At 55.3% G+C, this 24,223-nt stretch overlaps 12 protein-coding genes across 12 annotated transcripts; 8 read left to right on the top strand and 4 right to left on the bottom strand.

Annotated features, from left to right (window-relative positions):
• Positions 1–504: 504 nt before the first annotated feature.
• Positions 505–2,231, top strand: BU26DRAFT_448196 (uncharacterized protein; the record flags this gene model as incomplete). The annotated part of the gene is made up of 2 exons (XM_033824675.1): positions 505–1,225; positions 1,349–2,231. The coding sequence occupies 2 exons, from the start codon at positions 505–507 to the stop codon at positions 2,080–2,082; spliced, it is 1,455 nt and encodes a 484-aa protein (XP_033690025.1). The 3' UTR covers positions 2,083–2,231.
• Positions 2,232–2,358: 127 nt separating this feature from the next.
• BU26DRAFT_514833 (isoleucyl-tRNA synthetase-like protein) lies at positions 2,359–6,090 on the top strand. Its single transcript, XM_033827924.1, has one exon. The coding sequence runs from the start codon at positions 2,584–2,586 to the stop codon at positions 5,731–5,733; it is 3,150 nt and encodes a 1,049-aa protein (XP_033690024.1). The 5' UTR covers positions 2,359–2,583; the 3' UTR covers positions 5,734–6,090.
• Positions 6,091–6,252: 162 nt separating this feature from the next.
• Positions 6,253–7,344, top strand: BU26DRAFT_600611 (uncharacterized protein; the record flags this gene model as incomplete). The annotated part of the gene is made up of 1 exon (XM_033835182.1): positions 6,253–7,344. Exon 1 carries the CDS (start codon positions 6,499–6,501, stop codon positions 7,342–7,344), a length of 846 nt encoding a protein of 281 aa, XP_033690023.1. The 5' UTR covers positions 6,253–6,498.
• Positions 7,345–7,449: 105 nt separating this feature from the next.
• On the bottom strand, positions 7,450–9,502 carry BU26DRAFT_149647 (uncharacterized protein). Its single transcript, XM_033819955.1, has 2 exons — positions 7,925–9,502; positions 7,450–7,864 (listed from the first exon to the last, which is right to left on the bottom strand). Exons 1-2 carry the CDS (start codon positions 9,211–9,213, stop codon positions 7,555–7,557), a joined length of 1,599 nt encoding a protein of 532 aa, XP_033690022.1. The 5' UTR covers positions 9,214–9,502; the 3' UTR covers positions 7,450–7,554.
• Positions 9,503–9,792: 290 nt separating this feature from the next.
• On the bottom strand, positions 9,793–10,351 carry BU26DRAFT_500661 (uncharacterized protein; the record flags this gene model as incomplete). Its single annotated transcript, XM_033826510.1, has 5 exons — positions 9,793–9,934; positions 9,990–10,080; positions 10,128–10,157; positions 10,214–10,240; positions 10,291–10,351. The coding sequence occupies 5 exons, from the start codon at positions 10,349–10,351 to the stop codon at positions 9,793–9,795; spliced, it is 351 nt and encodes a 116-aa protein (XP_033690021.1).
• Positions 10,352–11,127: 776 nt separating this feature from the next.
• Positions 11,128–13,380, top strand: BU26DRAFT_527893 (uncharacterized protein; the record flags this gene model as incomplete). Its single annotated transcript, XM_033830812.1, has 2 exons — positions 11,128–12,243; positions 12,292–13,380. The coding sequence occupies 2 exons, from the start codon at positions 11,128–11,130 to the stop codon at positions 13,378–13,380; spliced, it is 2,205 nt and encodes a 734-aa protein (XP_033690020.1).
• On the top strand, positions 13,313–14,227 carry BU26DRAFT_149636 (uncharacterized protein). Its single transcript, XM_033819954.1, has one exon. The coding sequence runs from the start codon at positions 13,490–13,492 to the stop codon at positions 14,015–14,017; it is 528 nt and encodes a 175-aa protein (XP_033690019.1). The 5' UTR covers positions 13,313–13,489; the 3' UTR covers positions 14,018–14,227.
• Positions 14,198–15,299, bottom strand: BU26DRAFT_475627 (uncharacterized protein). The gene is made up of 2 exons (XM_033825541.1): positions 14,935–15,299; positions 14,198–14,879 (listed from the first exon to the last, which is right to left on the bottom strand). Exons 1-2 carry the CDS (start codon positions 15,245–15,247, stop codon positions 14,296–14,298), a joined length of 897 nt encoding a protein of 298 aa, XP_033690018.1. The 5' UTR covers positions 15,248–15,299; the 3' UTR covers positions 14,198–14,295.
• Positions 15,300–15,461: 162 nt separating this feature from the next.
• BU26DRAFT_527891 (lipoyltransferase) lies at positions 15,462–16,184 on the top strand (the record flags this gene model as incomplete). The annotated part of the gene is made up of 2 exons (XM_033830811.1): positions 15,462–16,150; positions 16,181–16,184. 2 exons carry the CDS (start codon positions 15,462–15,464, stop codon positions 16,182–16,184), a joined length of 693 nt encoding a protein of 230 aa, XP_033690017.1.
• Positions 16,185–17,621: 1,437 nt separating this feature from the next.
• On the top strand, positions 17,622–19,275 carry BU26DRAFT_416772 (putative L-fucose-proton symporter; the record flags this gene model as incomplete). The annotated part of the gene is made up of 4 exons (XM_033823173.1): positions 17,622–17,860; positions 17,973–18,281; positions 18,335–18,482; positions 18,532–19,275. The coding sequence occupies 4 exons, from the start codon at positions 17,622–17,624 to the stop codon at positions 19,273–19,275; spliced, it is 1,440 nt and encodes a 479-aa protein (XP_033690016.1).
• A 621-nt stretch (positions 19,276–19,896) lies between these two features.
• On the top strand, positions 19,897–21,161 carry BU26DRAFT_417506 (GroES-like protein; the record flags this gene model as incomplete). Its single annotated transcript, XM_033823204.1, has 4 exons — positions 19,897–20,008; positions 20,073–20,810; positions 20,864–20,988; positions 21,048–21,161. The coding sequence occupies 4 exons, from the start codon at positions 19,897–19,899 to the stop codon at positions 21,159–21,161; spliced, it is 1,089 nt and encodes a 362-aa protein (XP_033690015.1).
• Positions 21,162–22,679: 1,518 nt separating this feature from the next.
• On the bottom strand, positions 22,680–24,063 carry BU26DRAFT_559644 (uncharacterized protein; the record flags this gene model as incomplete). The annotated part of the gene is made up of 3 exons (XM_033832723.1): positions 22,680–23,014; positions 23,079–23,430; positions 23,593–24,063. 3 exons carry the CDS (start codon positions 24,061–24,063, stop codon positions 22,680–22,682), a joined length of 1,158 nt encoding a protein of 385 aa, XP_033690014.1.
• Positions 24,064–24,223: the final 160 nt, after the last annotated feature.

Below are 24,223 nucleotides of genomic sequence, written 5' to 3'. Positions count from 1 at the left end.
CTCCGCTCTGCTTTGCTGATAGCACCTATATTTCTCATAGATCCCCTCGTTCATAATGGCATCTCATTTGCGCCGCTAATCCACTCCCCCTTCCGGAGCTCCATCTGCATCTGCATCGCGACCGCGACCCCACCACCCCTCATTCCTCAACACCACCATCGCAAACAGCTCTTTAGCCCGCGCGCATACGAACTGGTGGACTACTATCCTCGCACCCTCTGCCGCTCACTGTTGCCTCGGCCTGGAGCTTGCGCCTGTTGGCCCCGTTGTCTCACCTTGATCTCGTGGACAAAGCACGCACGCCCCGCACCACAGGCTTCCCATAATCATTCTAGGCAGCGATTCCAGCTACGAAGCCTCCGACCCGAGCGCAACACTTTGAAGGATATCGCATTCAACGCCTTGACGAGGAGACCCTCGAGCTACTAGCAACTCCCACGCTACGGATCGCAGAACGGTATAGGCGTCCAGATTCCGGTGGAGTCTAAGGCCTCTCCTTTCGCCATGGAGGACGGCTCCATGCAGCTCGTTCCCGGAAGGAGCGTCGGCTTCTTGACGCTCGGGTGCTCATTGCACGAAGCCTTGACCGCTATAAAAGCAGAGGTGCGGGCATTTCCCAGGTTTCAGCTCTATCATGACGACTCCCGCCCGATCGCGTCCCCAATACACGTCGTACTTCCAGACAATGGCCTGCGGCTACAGTTCGATGGACCAGACCAACGATTAAGACTGATAGAGGTTTTGGACTTTTTGAAGGCAAAGCTGGTGTATAAGGATGTGGAGGTCTTCAAGCCAGCAGAGGGCATCGGAGGCATATCATCGGGGCCATCAGGACCCAAATTTAGGCACATCTATGACAAGCTCCTTGGGCCAACCTACGGCGGCGAGTACATTCCCCCGAACAACCAGGATGACCCGAACGCTAAGGGCGTGTACAACCTATCGTATCCGGGCGTAGCCTTCAATTTCCCAGTTCAGCACTCCGCGTACTCGCCGAAGAAGGATTTCATCTCTCTGCTCTCCTCTTCCGCAACTGGTCCCGCGACGTCTATGGCGGTATTTAATGGCGAATCCTGGCAGAAAGCGCGCGGGACGCTCTTCACAGCGACTCCACCGAACCCTAGGGCAGCGTCCCTGGCGGGGAAAGGCAAGGAGGGAGGGCCAGATGAGATAGAAATGGTACGAATACATGGCGAAGGAAGGATAGAGCTCGTCAGACGGTCAAGTCCGCCATTCTGGATTATCCTCAGCGAAACCACACCTCAAGACCTCATCATGGAACTCGGCGCGCCAGACTCCATTTATAGAAAGCACGACCACCGTCTATCCATCCACAAAGACCGGAGAGCGAGCGACGTTTCTGACCACTCGCCTCTCGGGTTGACGCCCGATGAGACTGATTCTGATAACAACTCCGTCATTGGCACAGACAATGAGGACGATTGGGAAGATGATGATGAGGCGGCGCTAGAAGCTCAAGAGCGCGAGGTTGCTGCTGCGGAGCACTTTTACAACTATTACCATCATGGATTCGACATTCTCATCTCACAGCCGACTCAAATATCCCCGTCTTCGCCAACTGCTGAGAGGAAAGAGGCCGAGCTTCATGAGGGTGGTGAGCTCAGCGCTCAACCGCTAAATCACCTTGCCGCTACGAAAGTGATATTCCACGGCAACATTCCTGGGTCGTATCAGTTCAACCGCCATCGACGAAGCAGGTGGTCGCTAGAGCACGTCCCCTCCGAACACTTCAGAGACCCCCTTAACTCAGAAATGCGTTTTGCGGATATTTCCGGCCGACTAAAGGAAGTCTTCAAGTCCTATTACGAAAACGAAGAGGAAGAGCGTCTGCAGCAACGTGGCATGGCCCTGAATAGGGGTTGGGGCGATAGTCCTGGCAGCAGCTGCGAACTCCTCGGCGGGTGGGAAGACGGCTCGGGAAGGAAGAGCAAGTTCGCGAATGCGGGGTCCGGCATAATTGAGGGGGACAGCAATGTTGGCAACGTGGAGCTGTTTGGATTTCCGGGCATGGTGTTTGAGGTATTGAAGAACGGTGCTGTGAGCGCCCTCACGGTGTACTAGCGATTTCATTTGCATTGCATAGACGGAGTTTGGGGCGTGCCTTATCTTACTTCACGATACCTTGGTCGAAGTTTGGTCGTGGTTATGGGCGGCTCACAACGGCTTGTTAGCATTTCAGATAGAAGCAATCTTCCACATTTCACTTGGAGCCCCCAATCACAGTCTGCGAAGATTGTCGTATCTTTTGAGTCATCGATGTTGGTGCACCGGCCACCTAGTTCGGTGACTCAAAAAATACGACAATCTTCGTACCTAGGTACTTCACAGCCGTTTGCTAGCAGCTATCGACCGCTTGGAAGAGTCATACTTGGAAGAAAGAAAGCCGTGCACAGCCACTGTCCCTGACACTTGTGCATTCATCATCAGCAACGACTCCGCTCCATCTTGTTCCTACACGAACTCCGGAACTGAGGTTTCAACCCAGCGTTGACTGTTCCGCCCATTGCCAAGCCACCACCCATCCAGGCAAGTCTAACCGAGGCGTCTCGGAGCTCGAGAAAAATGTCTCCAACCACCGACGTTCCCGGCGTCCAATCCGCCCACGATGCTACTATGGTAGCCCCGACGCGACTCCTACGCGCATCATGGTCATCCACGCTCCGACTACCCAAATCCAGCTTCCCACCGCGCCCGTCGCCGGCGTCGACCGCCGAATACCTCCGCCGATGCACCGATGAGCTCTACGCATGGCAGCAGAACTCGCGCTCCAAGGCCGACGCCGACGGGAAGCCGCCCGAGACTTTTACCCTGCATGACGGACCGCCGTACGCGAACGGACCGCTGCACATTGGCCATGCACTGAACAAGATCACCAAGGACATCATCTGTCGGTTCCAAGTCGGGCAGGGCAGGAAAGTGAGCTACATCCCGGGGTGGGACTGCCATGGCCTGCCCATTGAGATCAAGGCCCTGCAGGCGCAGAAAAAGGACCATGCGGATACGGATCCTGTGAGCGTGCGGGAGGCTGCGCGGGAATTGGCGGCGCGAACGGTTGAGGAGCAGAAGAGGGGGTTCAAAGAGTGGGCGGTTATGGGAGACTGGAATAGTGCGTATAAGACTATGGAGAAGGAGTTTGAGATTCGGCAGTTGGAGGTGTTCAAGAAGATGTTTGAGAAGGGCTTGATTTATCGCCAGAACAAGCCGGTGTATTGGTCGCCTTCTTCTCGGACTGCGCTTGCGGAAGCCGAGCTCGAGTACGATGAGAATCATAGGTCGTTGGCGGCTTTCGTGAGATTTCCGGTCGAGGTCTCGGAGGAGCTGCGGAACGGTGCTCTGTCGAAGGTTTCGGGACCGCTGAACATTGTCATCTGGACTACCACGCCGTGGACATTGCCCGCCAACAAGGCCGTCGCCGTACATAAGGATATGGAATACTGTGTGGTGCGAGATTCGGAGAAGGGTGGTGAGATGACTCTTGTGGCTGCCTCCCGGCTCGCGGAATACCAGAAGGTGCTCGAGCGCGAGCTCACTATTGTCCTGTCGGGACTGCGCGGAGCAGATCTGGCTGGTAATCTGCAATATGAGAATCCTTTTCAGAAAGCAAATGGCTTGCAGTCTGTCATCCACGCAGACTTTGTCACGGACTCTTCTGGAACCGGCCTTGTTCATCTTGCGCCGGGACACGGAATGGACGACTACCACGTATGTTGCGCTCTGGGCTTTCAAGCATTTGCGCCTATCGACGACGCGGGCGCGTTTACGAAGGATGCCTTCCCTGAGCGATCCGAACTTCTGGAAGGCCTCCCGGTATCAGATGTGAAGAAGACCGGCAGTATCGCCATCCTAAATTATCTCGAGAAGCAAGATATGCTTCGAGGAAAACAGCACTACCGCCACAAGTACCCTATTGACTGGAGAACGAAGCAGCCTGTCATCGTGAGGGCGACAGAACAATGGTTCGCCAATGTGGATGGCATCAAAGAGGGCGCGATGAAGGCAATCGCACCTGTCAACTTCATGCCGGAGTCCGGTCGGCATCGTCTAGAGAGCTTCATCCAAGGCCGTAGCCAATGGTGCATCTCTCGTCAACGCGCTTGGGGTGTGCCCATCCCTGCTTTGTATAGGGTTACCGACGAAGGCAACCACGAGGCTATTATGGATTCTGAAACTATCCAGCACATCATCGAAGTGATCAAGGAGCGGGGAAGTAATGCCTGGTGGACAGATGCCCAAGATGATCCCGCTTGGGTACCAAAGCGTCTCTCCGGCTCCTACATCCGCGGCAAGGACACAATGGATGTGTGGTTTGACAGCGGGACAAGCTGGACTTTGCTTCCTGGAAAGGAAGATCAGCCCGTCGCTGACGTCTACCTAGAAGGGACAGACCAACACCGCGGATGGTTCCAGTCATCCCTCCTTACTCACGTCGCTACTCAGTCCTTCGAGACTGACGAGGTCAAAGCGCCCTACAAGACCCTCATCACCCACGGCTTCACACTCGATGCGGAGGGTCGAAAGATGAGCAAGAGTCTTGGGAATGTTATCTCACCCTCCCAGATCACGTCTGGCGAGCTGCTTCCCCCCATCAAGCGGAAGAAGCAGAAAGGTGCTAAACAGGAGCAGCCGAAAGACACAGCTCCCACCTACGATGCTATGGGATCCGATGCCCTGCGCCTCTGGGTCGCTAGCAGTGACTACCTTCGCGATGTTACTATTGGTCAGCCGGTCCTGATGTCGGTTAACCAAGCGCTGCATAAATATCGGGTTACCTTCAAATGGCTCCTGGGCGTCTTATCCCTCCCTTCGTGCCCCCCAGTCTTCGATTCGTTCAACAATGTACGCGCCGAGCTCTCTGCCGATCGCTCCTCCCTAAAACTCCTCGCCGACAAACTCGCCCTACACCGTCTCACGCAAATGAGCCAAGAAGTACACGGTTACTACACCAAGTATGAGTTCTTCAAGGGCGTGAACATGATCAACAAATACATCTCCATCGACCTGTCAGCCTTCTACTTCGAGACGCTCAAAGACCGCATCTACACGGGACACAAGGCAGAGTGCCAGCATCTGCAGAACATGCTGGGTCTCATCTTCTATGAACTGCTGCAGATGCTGGCGCCCATATGCCCACTCCTGGTGGAAGAAGTCTGGGACCATGTCCCAGAAGCGTTGAAGGAAGGCAGTGTGCACCCAGCCCGAGCCGCTTGGTCTCCACTCCCGCTCGCAGATAAGAAGACGGCCGGCCAGCTAGACATGGCCCAATACAACGTCGACACCATCGGCACCGCCATCAAAGCCGCGCAAGAGCGCCTGCGCGCCGCCAAGAAAATGGGCTCTTCACTCGAATGCGCCGTCACCGTCTTCCGCCACGAAACCAACTACTTCGGATCCCTGGATATGGTCCAGCCCGAAGATCGCGAGAACGAATTCGCCAGCTTGTTCGTCGTGAGCGGGTTCAAGGAAGTATACTACGGTCCTCATCCAGATATGGAGGCGGCAGAGATGGAGGATACAACGCAGTATAAAGAGGTGACGAAGGACTGGTGGGAGCGGGAGGAGTTCGAGATCGATGAAGACTTCGCGTTTGGCGGGACTGTGGTGGTGCATAGACCGCATTTGGAAAAGTGTCCGAGGTGTTGGAGGTTTCAGAGAGAGAAGGAGAGGGAGCTTTGTGGGAGGTGCGAGGATGTGGTTAAAGAGGAGGAATTGTAAGATATGGGGATTGGAGCGTGCACTTAGACTGTACATATACCTGTATTCTGTGTAGGAATAGTAGATCCCAGGCTGGGACCCTTTAAGGGGGTTTTTACGGGGCGTAAATGGTTGGCGGATAGAGCTCTAGATGCCGTCAGCATGTCTTTTCCACATTCCGAGCGACACACCGTGCAGCTGGACCGCAAATAGAGCGGTAGAGTTTGACGTCGCGTCATGGACTGAGCATCTTCGGTTGTGTTCTGCGAAGCGATATAGAGTGAGGGTGTCCTCAGGGTGTCGACATCTGTGTTGCTGGTCAACAGGATCGCTGCATTCAAGCCACCAGTTTATGTACGGCGACTAAACCATCCCTTCCTCCAATCAATACATTACCTAAATATCCTATTTGCCAAACTGCGGAATTAAACTACACTCCGTCTTGCGAGCCGCACTGGCGCGATACCCTGTTCGAGATCACAGAACTTCGTTAGTGCTTAGATGATTAGGAATCCTGCATCCATATTTCGATTCTTCTACCCCCATTGGTACGGTACCGGAACTGCAAATCGTACCTACGACGCAGGCCCAACAAGCTAAAAGTGGATATGGATATATACTAGTCAGTTGTTCCTATGCTCAGCCGTTATAGCAGAAACGATACGTCGCCTTCTCTGGCCCTTCTCCCCACGCCGACTCCTCCATATACTGCAAGGGGCCATACAGTACCAATCACGTAGTAATCGGCTGCCCAATTCGAAAACAAGAGCATTAGTGACACGAACAATGGACCCAGAAAAATCCGCCGTCCTCAAAACAGTAACCTCCTTCCTCTCCACCATCGGCGCGAACAACTCCCCCTCCCTCCAAGCATCCCACGCCTACATCCTCCCCTCCTCCTTCGCCGCGCTCTCCCACCCAGACGCACTCCTCCAATCCCGCCTCAGCGACGCCCTAACCCGCGTCGAAGCCCAGCTCGCCACCCTCTTCTCAAGCGGCGCATCTTCCAGCGCCGAAAAGCCCTGCGCGCCCGGCCCAGAAGTCTGGGTCTATGAGAACATTGCGGCCGTGTGGCTGGGGTACGAGCACGTCGTCGACGGGGCGGCGGTCAGCAGGGGCGTCAATCTGTTTGGGCTGTTGAAGACGGGACCGGAGGAGGACGAGGAGAGGGAGTGGAAGATCGCGGGGATAGCGGACACGCAGTGGAGGCCTGACGGAGCTACGCCGACCATATCCTCTACTATAACTTCGGACCTCATGGCCCCAATCAACACCTTCTTCGCCTACATGCGCGCACGTAACTGGACACAACTCGCCAGCACGCTCCTCCCGGGCGGCGGGATGACGCATTCGGCGGCGAACGAGCCGCTGCGCCAGGTTACTTGGCCGGAGTTTGTGGAGGGGTTGAAGGGCGTGATTGAGAAGATACCGGCGGAGGTGGATGTGAATGAGAAAGTATATGATGTGGAGGCGCGGGTGTGCGGCGATATGGCGTTTGTGTGGACGCCGTTTGTGGTGGAGTTCAATGGCGTGGAAAGGCAGAAGGGCGTTAATGTGTGGACGTTGCTGAGGAGGGAGGGAGCGTGGTGGGTTAGCGGTTGTCAGGATTGGGGGAGAGGGGTGGGAAGCTGATGCTCAAATCCTTCGTGAGGTAGAACCTATCTATGAGGCCCCCCGACTTATGATATATACTAGCCTCTGCGTGCCCAAGGTGCTGAAGCTCTGTAGGCAGAGCTATACAGGATACTCTGACCAGGACGCCATCCTAAACCGCAAAAATATGCCTCTTGTCAATCTCATCTCATCTGCCTGCAGATGACCTCCTCCAACGCACCCTTATGCCTAGCTAAGGCTGCGACCATGGTTGCCTCCCTCCTCTGAGTCAACCACGGTCTCGGCCCGTGCCCGCTTCGACGACCTAGTCTCATACCGCTCAGACGCTCCCTCGTCCCTGTCATCCCGACTGCGTTTGGGCTTGGGCGGCTTCTCCTGCACCTTAGGCGGTGCTACCTTCCGCAACCGATTCTCCTTCCTCAGCTCGGCATTCGTATCGGCGAGTCTCTCGGCTTTGTTCTTGAGAAACTCAATCTGGGCTTCGTAGGTGCGCTTCAGCTCTGCAATATCCTGCTTCTCTTTTCTCTCGGGCTCTGAGCTGTAAAGAAAGACATGTTAGTGGGTGCAAAGGAGAGGGTGAAGGGAGACGGATACGTACGCCGCAGCTGTTTCGCGCAGCTTCGCATTTTCATCAGCGAGACGGTCGACCTTGTCCTTGAACACCTTGCGCTCTGCCTCGCGCTCTCGGTTGATGTTCTCGATCTCGTGCTTGTGACCCTCCTTGATCTTGTAGACGGTGTCTTCATGGTTCATCTTCATCATGCCCTCGGGTGTCGCCTTGTCTTCGTCCCTCTCAGACGTCTTCTGCTCTAGCTCTTTCTTCAGCTTTGCTATCTCACTCTCGTATGCCTCCTTTTGCTTCGCTGTCTCTTTCTCCCACCTTTCCCTCATCTTCCTCACCTCGTCGACGGTGGCCTGCGTCATGTCGTCCACTTTACCCGTCCACTCCTCGTCCTTCTCTCGTAGTTTACTCTCCAATTCGTGGGATTCCTTCGACATCAGCGTCGCCCAAAGCTCTTCTCGCTTCTCTAGCTCGGCGTTGTGCGCTGCCTCGCGCTTCTCGTCACGATCCAGGGCTTCCTTGATATCGATGATGCGCTGATCTTCTGCTGCTTCGATGTTGTGGATGGCGGACCAGAGCTCGCCTTCCCAACGGCGAATCGTCTTAGCGAGACGCTGAGGCGAGAGGGGAGGATTGCGGTCGGCGTCATGAGCTTCAAGGAACTTGGCCATCTCCGTCAGGTTGGTGAGGAGGTACTCAAGAGTTTCGTGGGGTGGGGCGGAGGATGACGGGATAGTGGCGGGTCTGGTCTTGCGTTTGGACATGGGAGGAAAAATATCATCAAGGTCCAGGTCAGACTCTAGGTCGAAGTTGTAACCGGATAGGCTGGTGCTTGGGGTGCTATGTCCGTTCTGAATATTGGTATCGGGGTTTCCGACGAGACGGTCTAGCTTCGCTGCAGCGGGACCGACTTTCGTCTCCTTGCCTTGTGGTAGTTGGCTGCCCGGCAGATTGCTGGATGAGGTCTCTTTCTTCCCACTGTCCATCGTGATCTGTATGCCAGGGTGCGAAACCGCGCCCTCCGTCTCTTGGGAACGGCCCTTATTGGCACGTGATAGCTGTCCGGATGGGACATCGAGTTTCTGATGTTTTGCTTGAACTTCACCGTGGTCATCGATTTCGCGCTTGCGCTTGTTGTCCGCTCTAGCATGAGCGGTTTTCGTCTGCTGGCTGCTTTTCTGAGTCGTGCGCCAGGCGCCACTCGTCGGAAGAGTGCTCGAAGCCCAGTCCATCGCCTTCTGTGTCTTATACCTTCCCTTCGTGTCTTGCGTGCGGAATGTGCCTGGCGGCACAATGTTGCGTGGCTCCGGGGTGTTTCGCTCCATTTTTGCGGTGGAGGAGCTTGCTGGAACGTAGAATTGGTCTGACAGGTGTCTGTCGTAGTTACGTCTGCTGTGATATAGCCCGCTAATTGTCGGCGGCGGGAAGTGGGCTCGATCGGAAATGTAGTACGAATGGGAGGGAAACCAGGTGGTGGGGGAGGGAATATACGAGGGTATGCAAGGAGTCGATGTTAATGGTTTGCGAAGTAGGAGTTATGGAGCGACATGTTCGTGTGTAGAAAGTGTTGACACAGAAACGTCATAAAGAGTGATTCGTATTGTGTGAAAAGGGAAGAACGGAGACAATACGATTGAGCTGCGCACGCTCGGGACATGAAGTGCAGTGAAAGGAACGGAGAGGCGACATGAGCGGCTCAACGTAGTGAATGCTTCAGTTTTGGGTTGGAGGGCGAATCCTCGTCCTTCCTATGATGTTACAAGAGCTGCCTAGCGAGAGTATTCCTCTGCTATTGTCGCTGGGGCAACCCAATTCCCCCATATCTACAGATAGGCCCGAAAATGCTGATGATATTGTACAGTCGCTGGTGTCGCAGGGCTTGGCGGTTTTTTCCAACGTGCGGTCTAGTTCTTCTCCTCACGCGACGCTCGTGGGTATTGGTACTGTCGTGGGAGAATCATCGGCCGTCTGTAAGCTTTCGCAAAAGCTTCGGTAGCTATCAGGGAGCTTTCGGTTCGGATTGTGGTGCCAATGGCCATGAAGAAGCTGTGTTGAAGGAGCGATCAGCTATTGGATATCTTAAGGCGAGATTGAGGCGTACCCGAACGTCGCTGCTGAGCCCAGCATGTACTGTCCTAGTGTACGCAGCATGCCGTTAGGCCCGGGGCCGTAACGGATGATGTTGGTGAATCCTAGCTTCATCAGACAAGCTCCCAGTATGCGCCGAGGCAGAGCATACCGAATATGAAACCAATGATTAGGCCGACAGCTATCGCATGCGTCAGTACACCTTCGAGATATATCTGCGATCCATGGGCGGCCTACATCCACCCATCATCCCGCCCATCTTCACTGCATAATGTTAGCGACCAGCCAGCAGCATGGAGAACGCAGCAGCTCACGCTTGTCAAGAGTCGAGGGGCCATGCTGGCCGCCAGGCATAGAACCCACAGGCACAGGCATGGTGATGAATTCGCCTGTTTTAGAGCGCAGAAAATCCTAGAAGCTCGCGGCGTTTGGCAAAAGACGGATGACGGCCTTCGGATGGTCCCACCCGCGAAGCTCTTCGCGGCCCGGGGATTAACCGGCGCATCACGTGACTACCACGGCGTCTCACCTATCACTGGAATGTGGCGAGCGGAAAGCATTCCCGCATATCTCTTGCCGTTAAATATTGATAGGTTAGTGCCCTGCGCCGATACCTATGTATCTGTCGTGGCGTCGAGGTCGTTTTGTCGAGCACACATCACGTTAGCCTCGCCAGTCAGCGCCGTGCAGCAGTGGAGAAGTGGACAAGCCCTGGACCTCCTCCGCTCCCTCGAAGACCAGACAGAACCCTCCCCACCGTCCACGCCGTCCATCGAGCAGCCCGCAAGCGGCCCCTGTCGCCATCTCCTCCCGACTCTCGGTCCGCACTGCTGTCATTTCCAGCTGTCGCCTCCGCCTGCCAGGCCGTGACGTCGCACGGGCTCTCACGAAAAGCACACGACAGTCTGCCTCCGCGCGACTCGCACCCCTCGCCCTGCCGCCGCAGCCCGCTCGTTAGACCGTCCCGTGGCTAATGAGTGCCTGAGCGACGGGCCCAGTGTTGTTGCCGCTGTTGTCCAGAATCCGGGGTCGTCACGCCGCCGCAGCGCTAGGAGCGAAGAACACGGGGTGCGTGAGAGAAAAGCGTCGGAAGACCTCAGCACTCCCGCCCACGAGCGTCCCCAGGAAGCCGCGCTGCGCACTCGTTGCCAATGACTGCCGTCGCGCCTCCCCCGAATTTCCAGAACAGATGGAGCGGCTCTAACGGCGTCCCGAACGGCGCGCCCCCAATGAGCACCGACGACTTCAGGATGTTCATGCCCCGCAAAAGCGCCCAACGCTCCAACTCGTCCTCGTCCCTTTCTTCGCAGGCGTCGGCCACCTCCACAATATCCACCGTTTCCTCACAGGCAAACGGTGTGGGCCCCGCGCCAGCAGGTGAAGGGTCGACGTGGGCAGCGCGGAAAAAGGCGCCAAGAGGGCTATGGCCCGCGTCGAAAACAGAGCCCGTCTCCGGCATATCCACCGCCCGACCGCAGTCCATCGCATCCGCAGGCTCAGGCCCCTCTGCAGCCTCCGCCATGACCGCCCTACACTCGCCCTCCCCAATGGTCCCTTCGCAGATGAATGGAGCGGCGCAGTCGCAGCAGAATGGCGCCCCGCGGCCGCAAACACAAGAGGCCCAGGCAATATTACACCTCATACCCATGAATGGCACCTTCGAGCGAAAGACCATCACCGTGCCCTTCTTCCCTGATGTTCTCCGCATCGGCCGGCAGACGAACAACAAGACTATACCCACGCCGCTGAACGGTTACTTCGACTCAAAGGTGCTCTCAAGACAGCACGCAGAAATATGGGCCGATCGGAATGGAAAGATATGGATTCGCGATGTCAAGTCGTCGAACGGTACCTTTGTCAACGGCCAACGGCTGTCTCAAGAGAATCGCGATTCGGACCCCCATGAGCTGCGCGAGCAAGATATGCTAGAGCTTGGTATCGATATCGTTAGCGAGGACCAGAAAACGATTGTGCACCACAAGGTTGCCGCACGCGTCGAGCACGCCGGCATCTACTCCAATGCGGGCAATAACATGATGGACCTTAACTTCGGCGAGCTGGAAGGGGCCCAAATGTCAAACCTCGGCGGCCAGCAGCAATTGGCAAACATGCGCGGCCGCACGCCGAGCCAGGGTTCGATGAACGGTCAACGGCTTCAAGGTCCTGGAGGAGCCATGGGTCAGAACATGACTGGCATGCAGCAACCAAGGCACCCTAATTTCTGGCTACAGCCCATTACCATGGAGCAAGTTGTCAAGAGGCTTAACGTGAGTGGAAATACAGGCAGCTTTAACCCAATGCTAATCATACTCTAGACTGAGATCAAGGCTGCAAGACAACAATCTCAGGATCTCCAGCAGGCGCATCATTGCATCAGCGCCATCCTCTCCGCGGACCCGAAGAAAGAGCCGACAAAAGCGTCGCCTGTCAACCCAGTGAAGTTCTCGCCCATCAAGGACATGCACTTGAAGGCGAGATTTTCTGACCCGCCGGCACCACCGCCCCAGCAGCCATTACCTGAGAAGCCCGACGCGCATTCGTCTCTCAAGAGGTCGGATACTGTGCAGCCCAAGAGCAACGGCTCACCCGTGCGGTCTGACGCTCAGATGTCAAACCTGACTGAGGCATTGCAAAGCGCAAAGAACGAAATCGAGTCACAGAGCAAACGTCTTCTCGACCTAGAGGCTTTGTTGAACGAGGAACGCCGCGCTAGAGAGGATGCAGAGGAACGTGCGAACCGCCTTGAGCGCGAGCGAGAGGCACCAGAACCGACAGCGGCTAATGGGGACATCCACAAACCTGAACTCGTCCCCGAACCGGAACAGAACGAGATCACTACGGCGAATGGTTCCGCCTCACCCACCATGGCGGACGTCGCCACCACCCGCCTGCAGCAAAGACTCGAATCGATGATGACAGAGATGAACGAGATGAAGCTGCAGATGGAGAGGTATCGGGAACGTGCCGAGACTGCGGAAGCTGATCGCAAGAGCCTAGCCGAAATGATTGAGAATATCCGACAGGACCACGCGAAGAAGGCTAGCAAAGAGGCCAAGCGCCGAAGTCGAAGCGATAGCGAACTTGCGAGAGAAGCAGGTTCAGTCAAGGTGGAGCGGTCTGAAGATGAAGAGGAGGCTGAGGAAGGTGAAATTACAATCATCAATGAGAAAGACGTGGAAGACGGCGCAGGCGCCCTGTTACGTAGGGCGGGTGTTCAGAATGGGCGGCCCGTCGAGAGCGAGGATGCGGGAGACTCCGCCAAAACATCGCATGCGCTAGCAACGCGGCCAAACCGGAACGATCTAGCACTACATGGCGCTCCTGCGGTATCCATCATAACCGTTGTTGCAATAGGCGTCGCTGTCATGGCTTGGCTGAACAACTATCCTAGAGTGGAGCGGTGAACTTGTGGGTAGTGGATACGCTTCTACTACTGCACAGCGCGACGCCGCCGCTTCTGGGGAGGTCATCTGTGGAAAGACAAGACGAGGCGCTGCACATGTGGTGCAACACATGCGATTGGACAAGGCGCAACTTCTTCAGGATCGGCGGCGTTGCGATTCTAGGGACATTAGCTCGAGGTGTGACGGCGCGACCCTGCCTCAATGTCTACAGGCATTCCCCGCACATATCTTGACGATCTTCGACGTATGTCTTGGACTCGAGAGGCGATGTTGTACGACGTCTGCGGCTCTGGTCTCGCCACAATACGGGACGAGCTCCAGCACAGCCTATCAAGACCGCACACATGGTTCGGCACACACGAAGGACACATCCTACGCATTATACATACATTCACAACCTTTCCTTGGTCACTATTCCCTTGGTCTCGTCTTGAGCACCCATCATTCTCTCTGGGTGTCAAAAGCAACAGCTTTGTACATGGATCGACTTTTCGTTGCAGCTCGGGCCTCGGCAGGGTTCTCTTCTTGCGAACGGTTCATCTGGCGTTCTGGCAGTATGGCGTTTCATCCGCTTGATTCCTGTTTCAGTCGGCCTCTTTTTCTAGGTCCCGGCCTTGTGATGGTTCCTTTTTCTTAGTTCGGTTTTGGATGCGGCGGACATGCGGGGACATCTCTTACGTTCTTTGCAGCTTGGCAACTACTCTTTTCCTTTGTTTGGACGCTCGTTTATGGGATGTGTGGTATGATGGGACCAGTGGTAGCGAGGCTTTTCACTTCAATGATACATATTGATCTCTTCACAAGGGTGCTTTTGCATCTGCCATCTACCACCTGCAATGGCATACTTCCATTGCTACTTTAAGTGACTTGGGTATCTCAGCAACAATTGATCTTCCACACAAAGGTCTTGCTCCATCACTTTGGCCCAATAGCCACGGTAATCGAACTCAGCGTCCGAATCCGAGTCTCTGGAATATCCTCATCCTTCCACTTCTTCCCTTTTCCGCCTTTTCCCTCATCCTCTCCATTCTCCGCCTCCTCCCCTCCTTTCCCTCTTCTAACCTCGATATCATCAATCGCCTGCACACTCCCCATCTCCACCCTCACCCTACAGTCATTCTCGCCCTGAAAATGCACGCCAACCTGCAGTGCTCTCTCAATCGCCCTCCCCGTCGCCTTCACAAACACCTCTTCACTTCCCACGCCCCTCGCCCTCCGCTCATAACTTGCTTCCACGATTTCCTTCTCGACGTCGGCGGGTTGCAAGCGGCCGTTCGCTCGTAGGGGTTTGCGAGGCTGGCGGTTGGCGGGCTTGGAAGGGTGGGAGGACAGGGATTGAGCTTCCCGACGAGCGATTTCCTGCAGTATGCGTCGGATGCGTTTTACAGTCGGGATGAAGGGCGAAGATGTCGTTATGTAGAGTGTTTTGGGGGAGGAGGCGGAGGAGAATGGTGTGGGAGGGGCGGGGTGGTGGATCGGGCGTTTGGAGATCGATGCGTCTGGGAGGAAGTTAGTGGGCGGGCAGGCGGTTCGAGAAGGAGGGGAGAAGCGTACTGTCCGGTAGGCGGGGCTGCTTCTGTTTCTGCTTGCGCGCTGGCTGGTGTTGCGGCTTCGAGGGTTGGGGTTGCGGAGCTTTTGGGACGTCTTTAGCGGTCGTGTCGCGCTTCTGCTTCTTCTTTCGATTTGGTGCACTCTCCTCCGTATTCTGGGTCTCTGAAGCTTTGCTTGACGTGGCTGGATGTTGGCCGCCTGGTGGGGCCTGGTTCGAACTGTCGAGAGCATCTCGAGGGCGTTTTGGCGGTTTCCGGGCCGTTGCTGTTGCTTGTTGAGGCTTCTCCTTGCCGTCGGCAGTTCGCTTCTTAGCCATAGTTGCTGAAGAGAGAACTGACGTATCAATTGCTGAAAACGATTCGCAGACGACGCGGGATTTGGAGATCACCTTGACGCGTCCTGAATTTTTCGACTTATCGATACGCACGGTCCATATGACGATCTGGCCTGAAGCTACCGGAAACGCTCCCATAAAGCTCCTCAGAACCATCACAAGCAAGATGTACAGATAGAACCTTCAAGCACGCCCAATGCGGCCCCTCATCCACCTCCACTTCCCCTCTATCATCCCCTATGCCGCCGCTGCACACCTTCAAGAATCCCTCGTCTCGCGCTTCCTCGCGTCGAAACCGCCATCCAACCTCCCAGCTCCGCCGCCGCATATCATAACCGCCGAATTCAATCCCGTGTACACCTGCGGGCGCAGAGAAATTGGAACGGTATCCGCAGAGCAGCAAGACTACCTCCGCGCCAATGGGCGCGCCGCCTTCGTAGAAGCCATGCGTGGCGGGCAGACTACGTTCCATGGGCCGGGCCAACTCGTCGCATATCCTATCATCGACTTGCGCACGCATAGACTCACGCCGCGAGATTATGTCTGCGTGCTGGAAAAGTCGCTCATAGCTACGTGCGCACGGTACGGCATCAAAGCGATGACCACAGAGCATACAGGCGTGTGGACTACACCTGACGACAAGATTGCCGCGATTGGCGTGCATATGCGACGGAATGTGACGAGCCATGGAGTGGGGTTGAACGTTAGCACGGATCTGTGGTGGTTTGATAGGATTGTAGCTTGTGGGCTGGAGGGAAAGCGGACGACAAGTTTTGAGAAGGAGGGGCTCAGGGGAAAGAGTGTGGAGGAGGTAGGGAAAGTGTTTGTGGGGGAGTTTGGGAAGAGGATTGGGGCTGAGGGTGTTGAAGAGAGGGATGCTGAGGAGTATATGGATGAGCTGGCAAGAAATATCAGATGAACTTCGCATACACTTCCATTTACAGAGGAGACTCGAGATGCTATACAGGAGTGACGGCACATTATGCCTCTTCGAAGGGAAAGGTCGGTGGCCAGCTTTCCGGGGAAAACAAGAAACCCTACGATACGCCGATATCGCCATGATCCAACGGATTATGACCGAGTTACAGGCATGCCAGGACTATCGCCACCTTCCCCATTCAAGGAAGCCGAGATCCACCTTGGACTGTCGTCCGATACCATGAGGTTCAAGGAGGTTTACAGTGGAGTGATCGCCTCCGGCGCGTGCTGGCTGCAGCACTTGACATTTGGCTCCCGATATTCTCCCCGCACGGCGTCTGTGCACGCTCAACCTTAGGTTCTAAAACATATCCCAAGTATACCAAGCACAGCTCGCCCGCATCTCTCCAATTTCTATTCGACAGCCAAGGGGACCGCTCTTCGAGAAAAGCGCTAGAAGGACGCTCGAACCGTCAGTCACGGCATAACTTCGCTGAATTCAGGGTTCCTCCTTAGAACCTGCGCTCTGCAAGCAATTGCGTCAATTCGCCGGTCCAAGACACGCTAATGCACCAGAATATTCCGCCGGCATTCTAGCGGATTACCGTTCAGAGCACAGCACGGTCGCCCAGCTTTCGATGTCCAATTAGGTTCAGACTCCGTCCAGGAATCTGAGGCATGCTCTGGATCTCGTGTCGCTTCGGTAGTCTGCTTCGGCTGTCGTGCCCGTAGTCAGGTTTTCTCGTCGAGGTCAAGAGCTGGAGAACATGTAGTGCGGAGACTACTCCCGCGACTTCAGTATGGCTCGCGCGACTTCATCACACATCTCGAACGGGTCCATACGACCTCCAAGGACGCCGTCCTAGCCATCGCATTGCTTGTCACCCACTGCGGGGTTAGCGCCAAGGCACCAGCATCGTCCAGATTCTCCGCGAACGCTAAGATAATCGGACCGCTCTCTGCAGCGGCGAAAGACGATAGCCAGTTATTGCTAGCTAGGCTTTGCTAGCACTGGACTGTTGAGCAGCAGGGGCGGTTAGGCTGCACTTATTCCGCCTCCAGAGCCCGCTGAGGAGCAGTTGTCGGACCGCTCTACTTGGCGCGGTCAAATGCCGCATGGCACTTGCATGCAGCCAAGGGGCGGCTTCTACTGGTGGATCTCATTGGCTGCTTGGGGCTATCACCATCTGGATGGGTATCAACACAGCTCGGAGATTCGATTCAAGGACTATATAACCACTGCTGATTTCCTCTAAAAGAGTATCACCAGCAACTCGAGCTCAATATCAGCTCTCCACCAAGACCTCACCAAAAGCTCTTGGAGAGTTCCGACCTCACTCTTTGAGCGCATCATTCTCTCCGTGCCTCGCCCTCCATCATGGGTATCAACTTCAATTTCCGCGCAAAAGACACGCCACGGCAGGCTTCCATTGACAGCATGGGACGCAGACCTTCAGCTGCCGAAGCCGTGGCAAACGCTCGACGACGACAAAGTGTGGATGACCGCGCTGTAACAGGCGCTGGAGAGATCACCACCCGCCAGTCTATCATCCCAGTCTCGCTAGTAACGATCTTGTTCTTCATGTGGGGATTTGCGTATGGGCTCCTTGATGTGCTGAATAAGCATTTTCAAGAGACGTTGCATATATCTGCCGCTCAAGCTGCTGGACTTCAAGGGTACGTACTATCAGTCCGGATTGACTGAGCGCAGTGCGAGAGTGCGCTTCAGTTAAACATAGCCTTCTCCAATACATTCCTTCGACCATAAACCACAGCTAACATTGCATAGTGCCTACTTTGGAGCATACTTCATCGGTCCTCTTACCTACTCCGGCTGGATAGTGAGGAAGTTCGGATACCGCTGGACTTTCATTACCGGCTTGACGATCTACGGTATTGGCGCTCTGCTGTTCTGGCCTAGTGGCATGAAGAGGTCATTCGGAGGCTTCTGTGGTTCAATGTTCGTGGTCGGCTCTGGACTGTCAACGCTCGAGACGTCTGCCAATCCTTTCATCGCCACGTGCGGTCCGCCAAAGTGGTCTGAACTTCGATTGAACTTGGCTCAAGCCTTTCAAGCTATTGGATCCGTTGTAGCACCGTAAGTGACCAGGGAATCTCTTGCTCCTTTAGCCATCGGCTAACTCAAACCAGCGTCCTCGCGTCCTTCGTCATCTTCAAAGGCATTCATGGCGAGGATAAGAACAGTCTACAATCGGTGCAGTGGGTCTATCTTGGTATCGCTTGCTTTGTCTTCCTGCTCGCCATCGTGTTCTTCTTCGCGCCGATTCCAGAAGTGACTGTAAGTATTCCTCTTTCAAATCCAGCGACAGAGGCTAATAGATAACCAGGATGCCGATATGGCCGAACAAAGCGAGCAAGCTGCGGCCAGCACCGGGTACCAGGATAAGCCGCTCAGTCGCCAGTATACCTTATTCTGGGGCACAATCGCCCAATTCTGCTACGTCGGTAGCCAGGTCGCGATCGCTGGATATTTTATTCACTACTGCGTCGAGGTCAAGCCGTCTCTGTCGTCAGCTGACGGTGCGAACCTGCTCGCCGTCGCCCAGGCCCTCTTCGCCGTCGGACGATTCTCCGCCGCTCTGCTGATGAAATACGTCCGTCCACGACTTATCCTCCTAGCCTTTATGACCGGCATCGTCATTTTCATTTCGGCCGCCATCGGAACATACGGCAATACCGCGATCGCCATGCTCAGCTTGGTCCTCTTCTTCGAATCCTGCATCTTCCCGACTATCTTCACCTTGTCCCTACGAGGCCTTGGTCGCCATACCAAGCGCGGCGCATCATTTCTGGTGGCATCCGTGTCAGGTGGTGCGGTGTTCCCGCCCATGCTCGGTGCGGTTGTTGATGCGAAGAATACGCGCATTGCGATGGCCGTGCCGCTTGCGGGATTCCTAGTCGCTTACTCGTTTCCCGTTTATTTGAACTTGTTCAAGGCTCAGGAGTTGGATGCATTTAATGAGACGAATATAGGCGTGGAGACACCTGTGGAGAAGGTTGGCGAGGTTGAGCAGTTCAGCGGGAAGGATGTTGAGGCGGGGAAGATTGAGCGAGTTTCTTCTAGGCAGTGATAGGGGAGCGGTGGACTTTCTTAATGGTATGGTTTGCATCGCAATAAGGGCGATCGATATGAAGTGATATCCCATAGACTATAGACGCACATAGACGCAATGACCAACCAACTTGCTCTTAACTTTCTCAGCCCCCCGATTGGCATAGGAAATCCCTGCCCCACGATAGACTGCTCGAACGAAACTTTGCTTCTGCTCTTTCACCGCGTCCTCATGAAGTATATGCTGGCACTAAGGCGTTTACTAATCTGTGTGACATTGCCCATTCTCCGCCTAGTCGCATGCCGCGACTCGACCGTCACGTTTCATCCCCAGCCGCAAACCTGCAAACTACTCCAAAACAGACTTAACTCCCTCGGCTCGCAGTCAGCAGATTAGTATACTTCGGTACAGTATGCTCTCCGCAAAGTGGTGCCCCTCACCTCCCGTCAGCCCCCGCTTGGGATGACGGGAGGCCCGATCTTCCGCGCGTCAGTACGTAGTTTCCTCTCCAGCTCTTGTTAATAACTCAGCTGCTTCCTTGAAGCTTATATAGTCCTGCGGTGTTCATTGCGGTGCTCAACTTTTTACGAGCCTTTTGACATCGTTATTGGCTCGACCATCATGGCGGGCTTGACCAACATGGCGCAGACCGGAGACGCAGAGATACCGAAGACGTGCAAAGCCGGTGTAGTCGTGAACGAGGGTCCAGACTTCAAGCTTGCAGTCGAAGACGTACCAGTCCCCGAGCCAGGTGAGTTTCCATCGTCGGACGATTGCCTTCACGCCCAGAAACGCTGATGTTTTTGATCCAAAAGGCCCCAATGACGTCCTGATCAAGCTCAACGCAACCGGCATCTGCTACTCCGACATCCACTACATGCTCAACGACCTGCCCATCCCCAAGATGTCCGTCTTCGGCGTGCGCAGCCCCGGCCACGAAGGCGCCGGCGTGGTCGTGAAAGTAGGCTCCAACGTGACGAACTGGAAGGTGGGCGACCGCGCGGGTATTAAGCCTGCGTATGACGCTTGTTTTGACTGCGAGCTCTGCTGGTCGGGCAAGGAGACGTACTGCCCCCAGAGTCCCCAGATAGGGCTTCAATTCCCCGGGAGTTACCAGCAGTACGTGCTGTCTCCGGCGCGGTACACGCAGAGGATCCCTGAGGGCGTTGATGATTTCGTCGCGGGCCCGATTATGTGCTCCGGCAGCACTATCTACAGCTCGATCAAGGAATCTGGGTTGAAGCCAGGGGATTGGGCAGTGTTTCCAGGTGCTGGTGGCGGCGTGGGCCACATGGGCGTGCAGCTGGCGAGAGCGATGGGTATGCGCGTTGTTGGCGTCGACGGCGGAGACGATAAGAAGGAGCTGTGTATGAAGCTCGGCTGCGAGGCTTTCGTTGACTTCACGAAGGTGACGGATGTCGCGGCGGAGGTGGTCAAGATCTGCGATGGAAAGGGAGCGCATGGCATCTTTATCACGGCTACGAGTGCGTCGGCATATAAGACTGCGCCTATGATGGCCAGAATTGGCGGGAAGGTTATGTGTATCGGACTACGTGAGTATTCATTCAGTCAGACGTGAAACCGGGGTCATTACTGACTTCTGCAGCTCCGCCAGGGGACGGCTTCGGGGAAGCAAATCCGCTGCTGTTCATAGGCAAGAATCTGCACATGATCGGGACGAAAGTCGGGTCGCTGCTGGATACGCAGAAGGCGCTCGAGTTCGCGGCGAGGGTAAGTTAGCCAGTTTGCGGGGTCTGCAAGAATAGCAGCGCTAATCAGATATTCCGCAGGGTCTCCTTAAACCCATCTATGAAGTGTTTCCGCTAGCGAAGATGCCGGATGCGGTCGCGAAGCTGCAAGCTGGAAAGGTCGCGGGGAGACTGGTCGTTGACTTCAACTCATAGTGGCTATCTCTGTCCTATGCTGGTCCTATGCTGGCCCCCGTAGTCTAATGCCAAATGCATCTGCGTCGTACCATGAGGCCTTCAGGCTCCTGGGAGCAACAATGACGTCGATGTTGTCGGTGCCGTTGGAGGAGAGGATTAAGCAGCAGGAAGGAAAGAGGAAGAAGGAGCGCGACGCCCTGCCAATCAATGAATGGGTGAAGTTGAGATAGTGCGACCGCGCATATGGTTGGGTGTGGCATGAAACCCGTTCGGTGGTTGTTGACGAAGCGAAAGTTCGTATCACGACTCCATATCGCTCCCCACACCAACCATAGTACCACAATAGGCGCTGCATGTCTTGTGCGTCTCTTTGGCAGATTACCATCCCAAGTTTCCGTCTCGCGTCGACTTCTTTACGTCTCGTATATCCCGTGACGGAAAGTACATACCGCCAAGAGTTGCCTGGGTCACGCAGGCCGGCAACATGCCCGAAAGGGTAACTTTGGTGTCTTTTTGGAGCCAAGCCGTCGATTACTGCGCACTACAGATTTGGAGTTCCGCGCCCGGTGTCCTGTTTGCAGACGCCTCCTCTATCGGGGTCTCTATTTGACTGCACTGCTGAAGCATATCAGGCACCGCGATGCGTATCGGCCCTGTCCTCCAACGCAAAGATCGTTCCGCTGGGAGACCCGGTCGCGTAAGGAGCAAGTACCCGGCGACTTCTGACCTTCTTCGAGACGCGCGTGCTGTTGCCGAAGGTTCGTGTTAGGCTTGGACTTCATCCAATCATAAATTCATATCGCTTGTCACTGAAAACTCATATCACTTGTCTGCGATCGACACTTCCCGCAACCTGCCTGATCAGGCAGTTTGCAAGGCCCCAACCTTCCACCAACGAGAGTGCAGAGAAAGGATATCAACTCGATCTGCGTTCGACACCTCTCCGAACCTACCGCATCAGGCAGTTTCATTTACGACCCGGAGGTGAACGAAGTTAGGCCGTCTTTCCTCGTCTCTTCTTCAGCAAGACGCAAATTTCTCCAGAGGATGCGCTTGCAAGCCGGCAGGTAAGGGTTCCAAGGTTGCTTTGTTTTCCTTCTGCCCAGGTCCGCATGGTGGAGCCTACCTTCCGAGGTCTGGCGGTCGTGCCGGCCAGCCGTTCATGAACGCCAGCCGAGCAATAGCCCCATTTTTCGCCAGGACGACGACATCGGGTAAGATATGAAGAAGCAGGCGGTCTGCGGAACAACTGGAAAGACTTCTCTGAATAGCCAAGTGCGGTCACCACTCTAGGTGGGCTGGATTTATATATGGCAAACGAACAAATCGCCGCGTGTTCTTGTCAACCACACTACCACTCTAGACCAACAAGGAGCACGCCCAGCCGAGGGACGCAGATACGGCTTCCGCATACGGTCTCTTCCCCTCACAGTCTAAGCCCCCTAAGCGACAATAATTTAGCGCCATCCCCGAAAGATGGAGAGGTGAGTATGACATCGAGGTCCTACGACGAGAAACTGAATGTCAATCCCTCGCTCAACGACTCACTTCATCTCCCTCGCATCTCATCTGCCGAACTGGCTCTTCAGGTCGGTCGTCGCCGCCGCCAGTTTCCACCTCTCCAAGTTCAACAGCATTCCTATCGCTAGAATCTCCGTCAAGCCGGGTAAATCCGCGACCCTTCCGTGCAGCGGACTCAGAACCTGAAGGAAACGAGGGTGGAGCTGATAATGGCGATGGTTGCGGCTTCGTGCCTTCTCTTCTCCGCTTGTGCGCCTTGCATGCGATTGGGAGGATGACGGGCAGGCAGGCGCAGGTAGTTGCCGCGACGGCAGTGGCGGCGGAGAGAATGAAGAATTGAGCGGCCCCATCTGCGACGATGACGTCAGTGAGCGAAAAGACTGCAAGACCGGAAGCAGCAGAAGCTATACATACAAGAAGCATCAATGATCTCGTCCGTCCCCACCCACAGCTCAGTGATCCTCGCCAAATCCATCAAGCAAGCTACCACCCCGATAGAGAATATTCCGAGCAGGCCGATTTTTTTGCTGAGCGTCATTTGTAGCCGCGAGATTGTGAAAACGGGTAGGAGGAGGATGCCGACATCTGAAATCAGGCCGAAGACTAGTGTGCGTGCGAGGTTGTCCACGATGGAGGCGTTGCACTGGCCGGAAATCGGGTATGGAGTTGGACGATGGTATCGGGGGTAGTATCGCAAGTAGAACCACTGGGCCGGCCAACATTGGAAGATGTAGAATCCGCTGGCGCCGAAGAACCACGCGACGGCCTGGAAAGTGGAGGTACATTTAGCATATGTCTTAGAGTGATGGAAAGGGGAAGGAACGCGCTCCAGTATGTTTTAACTCTTTACCCGCTGGAGGAGCCTAGGGCAAGCTTTCCGCGGTCAAGAGCTAAGACATGTTCAGAGCGTGCGCTGCAATCCACGTACATAGATGAGGTTTGCCCACCAGGCCCTCTTGAGGCACCTCTGGTTGACAAGGAAAAGCCGGCGGTAGAAGAAGAGCAGCGTAAGTCTGACGCAGGTGAATGCCGGTGCCGTCAGCACCAGGGTGATCCAGACATGCTTGAATGTATTGGAGAGGTTACTCGGGTAGTCTGGATCCTCAGCGTTGATGCGCCAGGAGTGGAGACCGAGGCCGTAACTCGCCGACGCCAGGGTATGGCCTATCATGGCATCGACGAAGATAGCGGAGAGTGCCATGAAAACGTCCTCGAGGAGGAAATTGCCGAGGTTGAAGCCGAAGCGCTCATGTCGATACCGATCGTAATAGTGTGCCGCAATCCGCCCGTGAACGACGACGTTGTTCACGACGAGCAGAACAATCAGACTCACATAGAGCTCCGTCCGGCGGTCCTGGTGGTATTCTTCTTGTTGACTTGGCATGAGAGGCGGAGCCATGTTCTGTTGCAGGTACCTAGGTAACCGCTTGTATACGGTATTTTGGAGTCGCCGCTAGCGCTTTGTGGGGACGATCGAAGGAAGGTGGAGAATTGTGTTCCGTTGGCGATAGTGGTTATTCTGAGCCTTTGGGTTTATTCGAAGGACTGCATTGTGTCCT

This window comes from Trematosphaeria pertusa (assembly GCF_010094035.1).
Source record: "Trematosphaeria pertusa strain CBS 122368 unplaced genomic scaffold BU26scaffold_2, whole genome shotgun sequence".
In the NCBI taxonomy this organism is placed as follows: Eukaryota; Fungi; Ascomycota; class Dothideomycetes; order Pleosporales; family Trematosphaeriaceae; genus Trematosphaeria; species Trematosphaeria pertusa.
The sequence above is the reverse complement of the archived record's forward strand: the minus strand, read 5'-3'. Positions and strand labels throughout refer to the sequence as shown.

What these genes read in the sequence shown, in the direction of transcription:
- BU26DRAFT_514833 (XM_033827924.1), top strand. Translation starts at nt 2,584, where the DNA reads ATGTCTCCAACCACCGACGTTCCCGGCGTCCAATCCGCCCACGATGCT.
- BU26DRAFT_149647 (XM_033819955.1), bottom strand. Translation starts at nt 9,213, where the DNA reads ATGGAGCGAAACACCCCGGAGCCACGCAACATTGTGCCGCCAGGCACA. An exon ending in CTGCGCGAAACAGCTGCGGC is followed by an intron (nt 7,865 to 7,924) that starts GTACGTATCCGT and finishes CTTTCTTTACAG; the next exon opens with CTCAGAGCCCGAGAGAAAAG.
- BU26DRAFT_149636 (XM_033819954.1), top strand. Translation starts at nt 13,490, where the DNA reads ATGCGATTGGACAAGGCGCAACTTCTTCAGGATCGGCGGCGTTGCGAT.
- BU26DRAFT_475627 (XM_033825541.1), bottom strand. Translation starts at nt 15,247, where the DNA reads ATGGCTAAGAAGCGAACTGCCGACGGCAAGGAGAAGCCTCAACAAGCA. An exon ending in GCAGCCCCGCCTACCGGACA is followed by an intron (nt 14,880 to 14,934) that starts GTACGCTTCTCC and finishes ACTTCCTCCCAG; the next exon opens with ACGCATCGATCTCCAAACGC.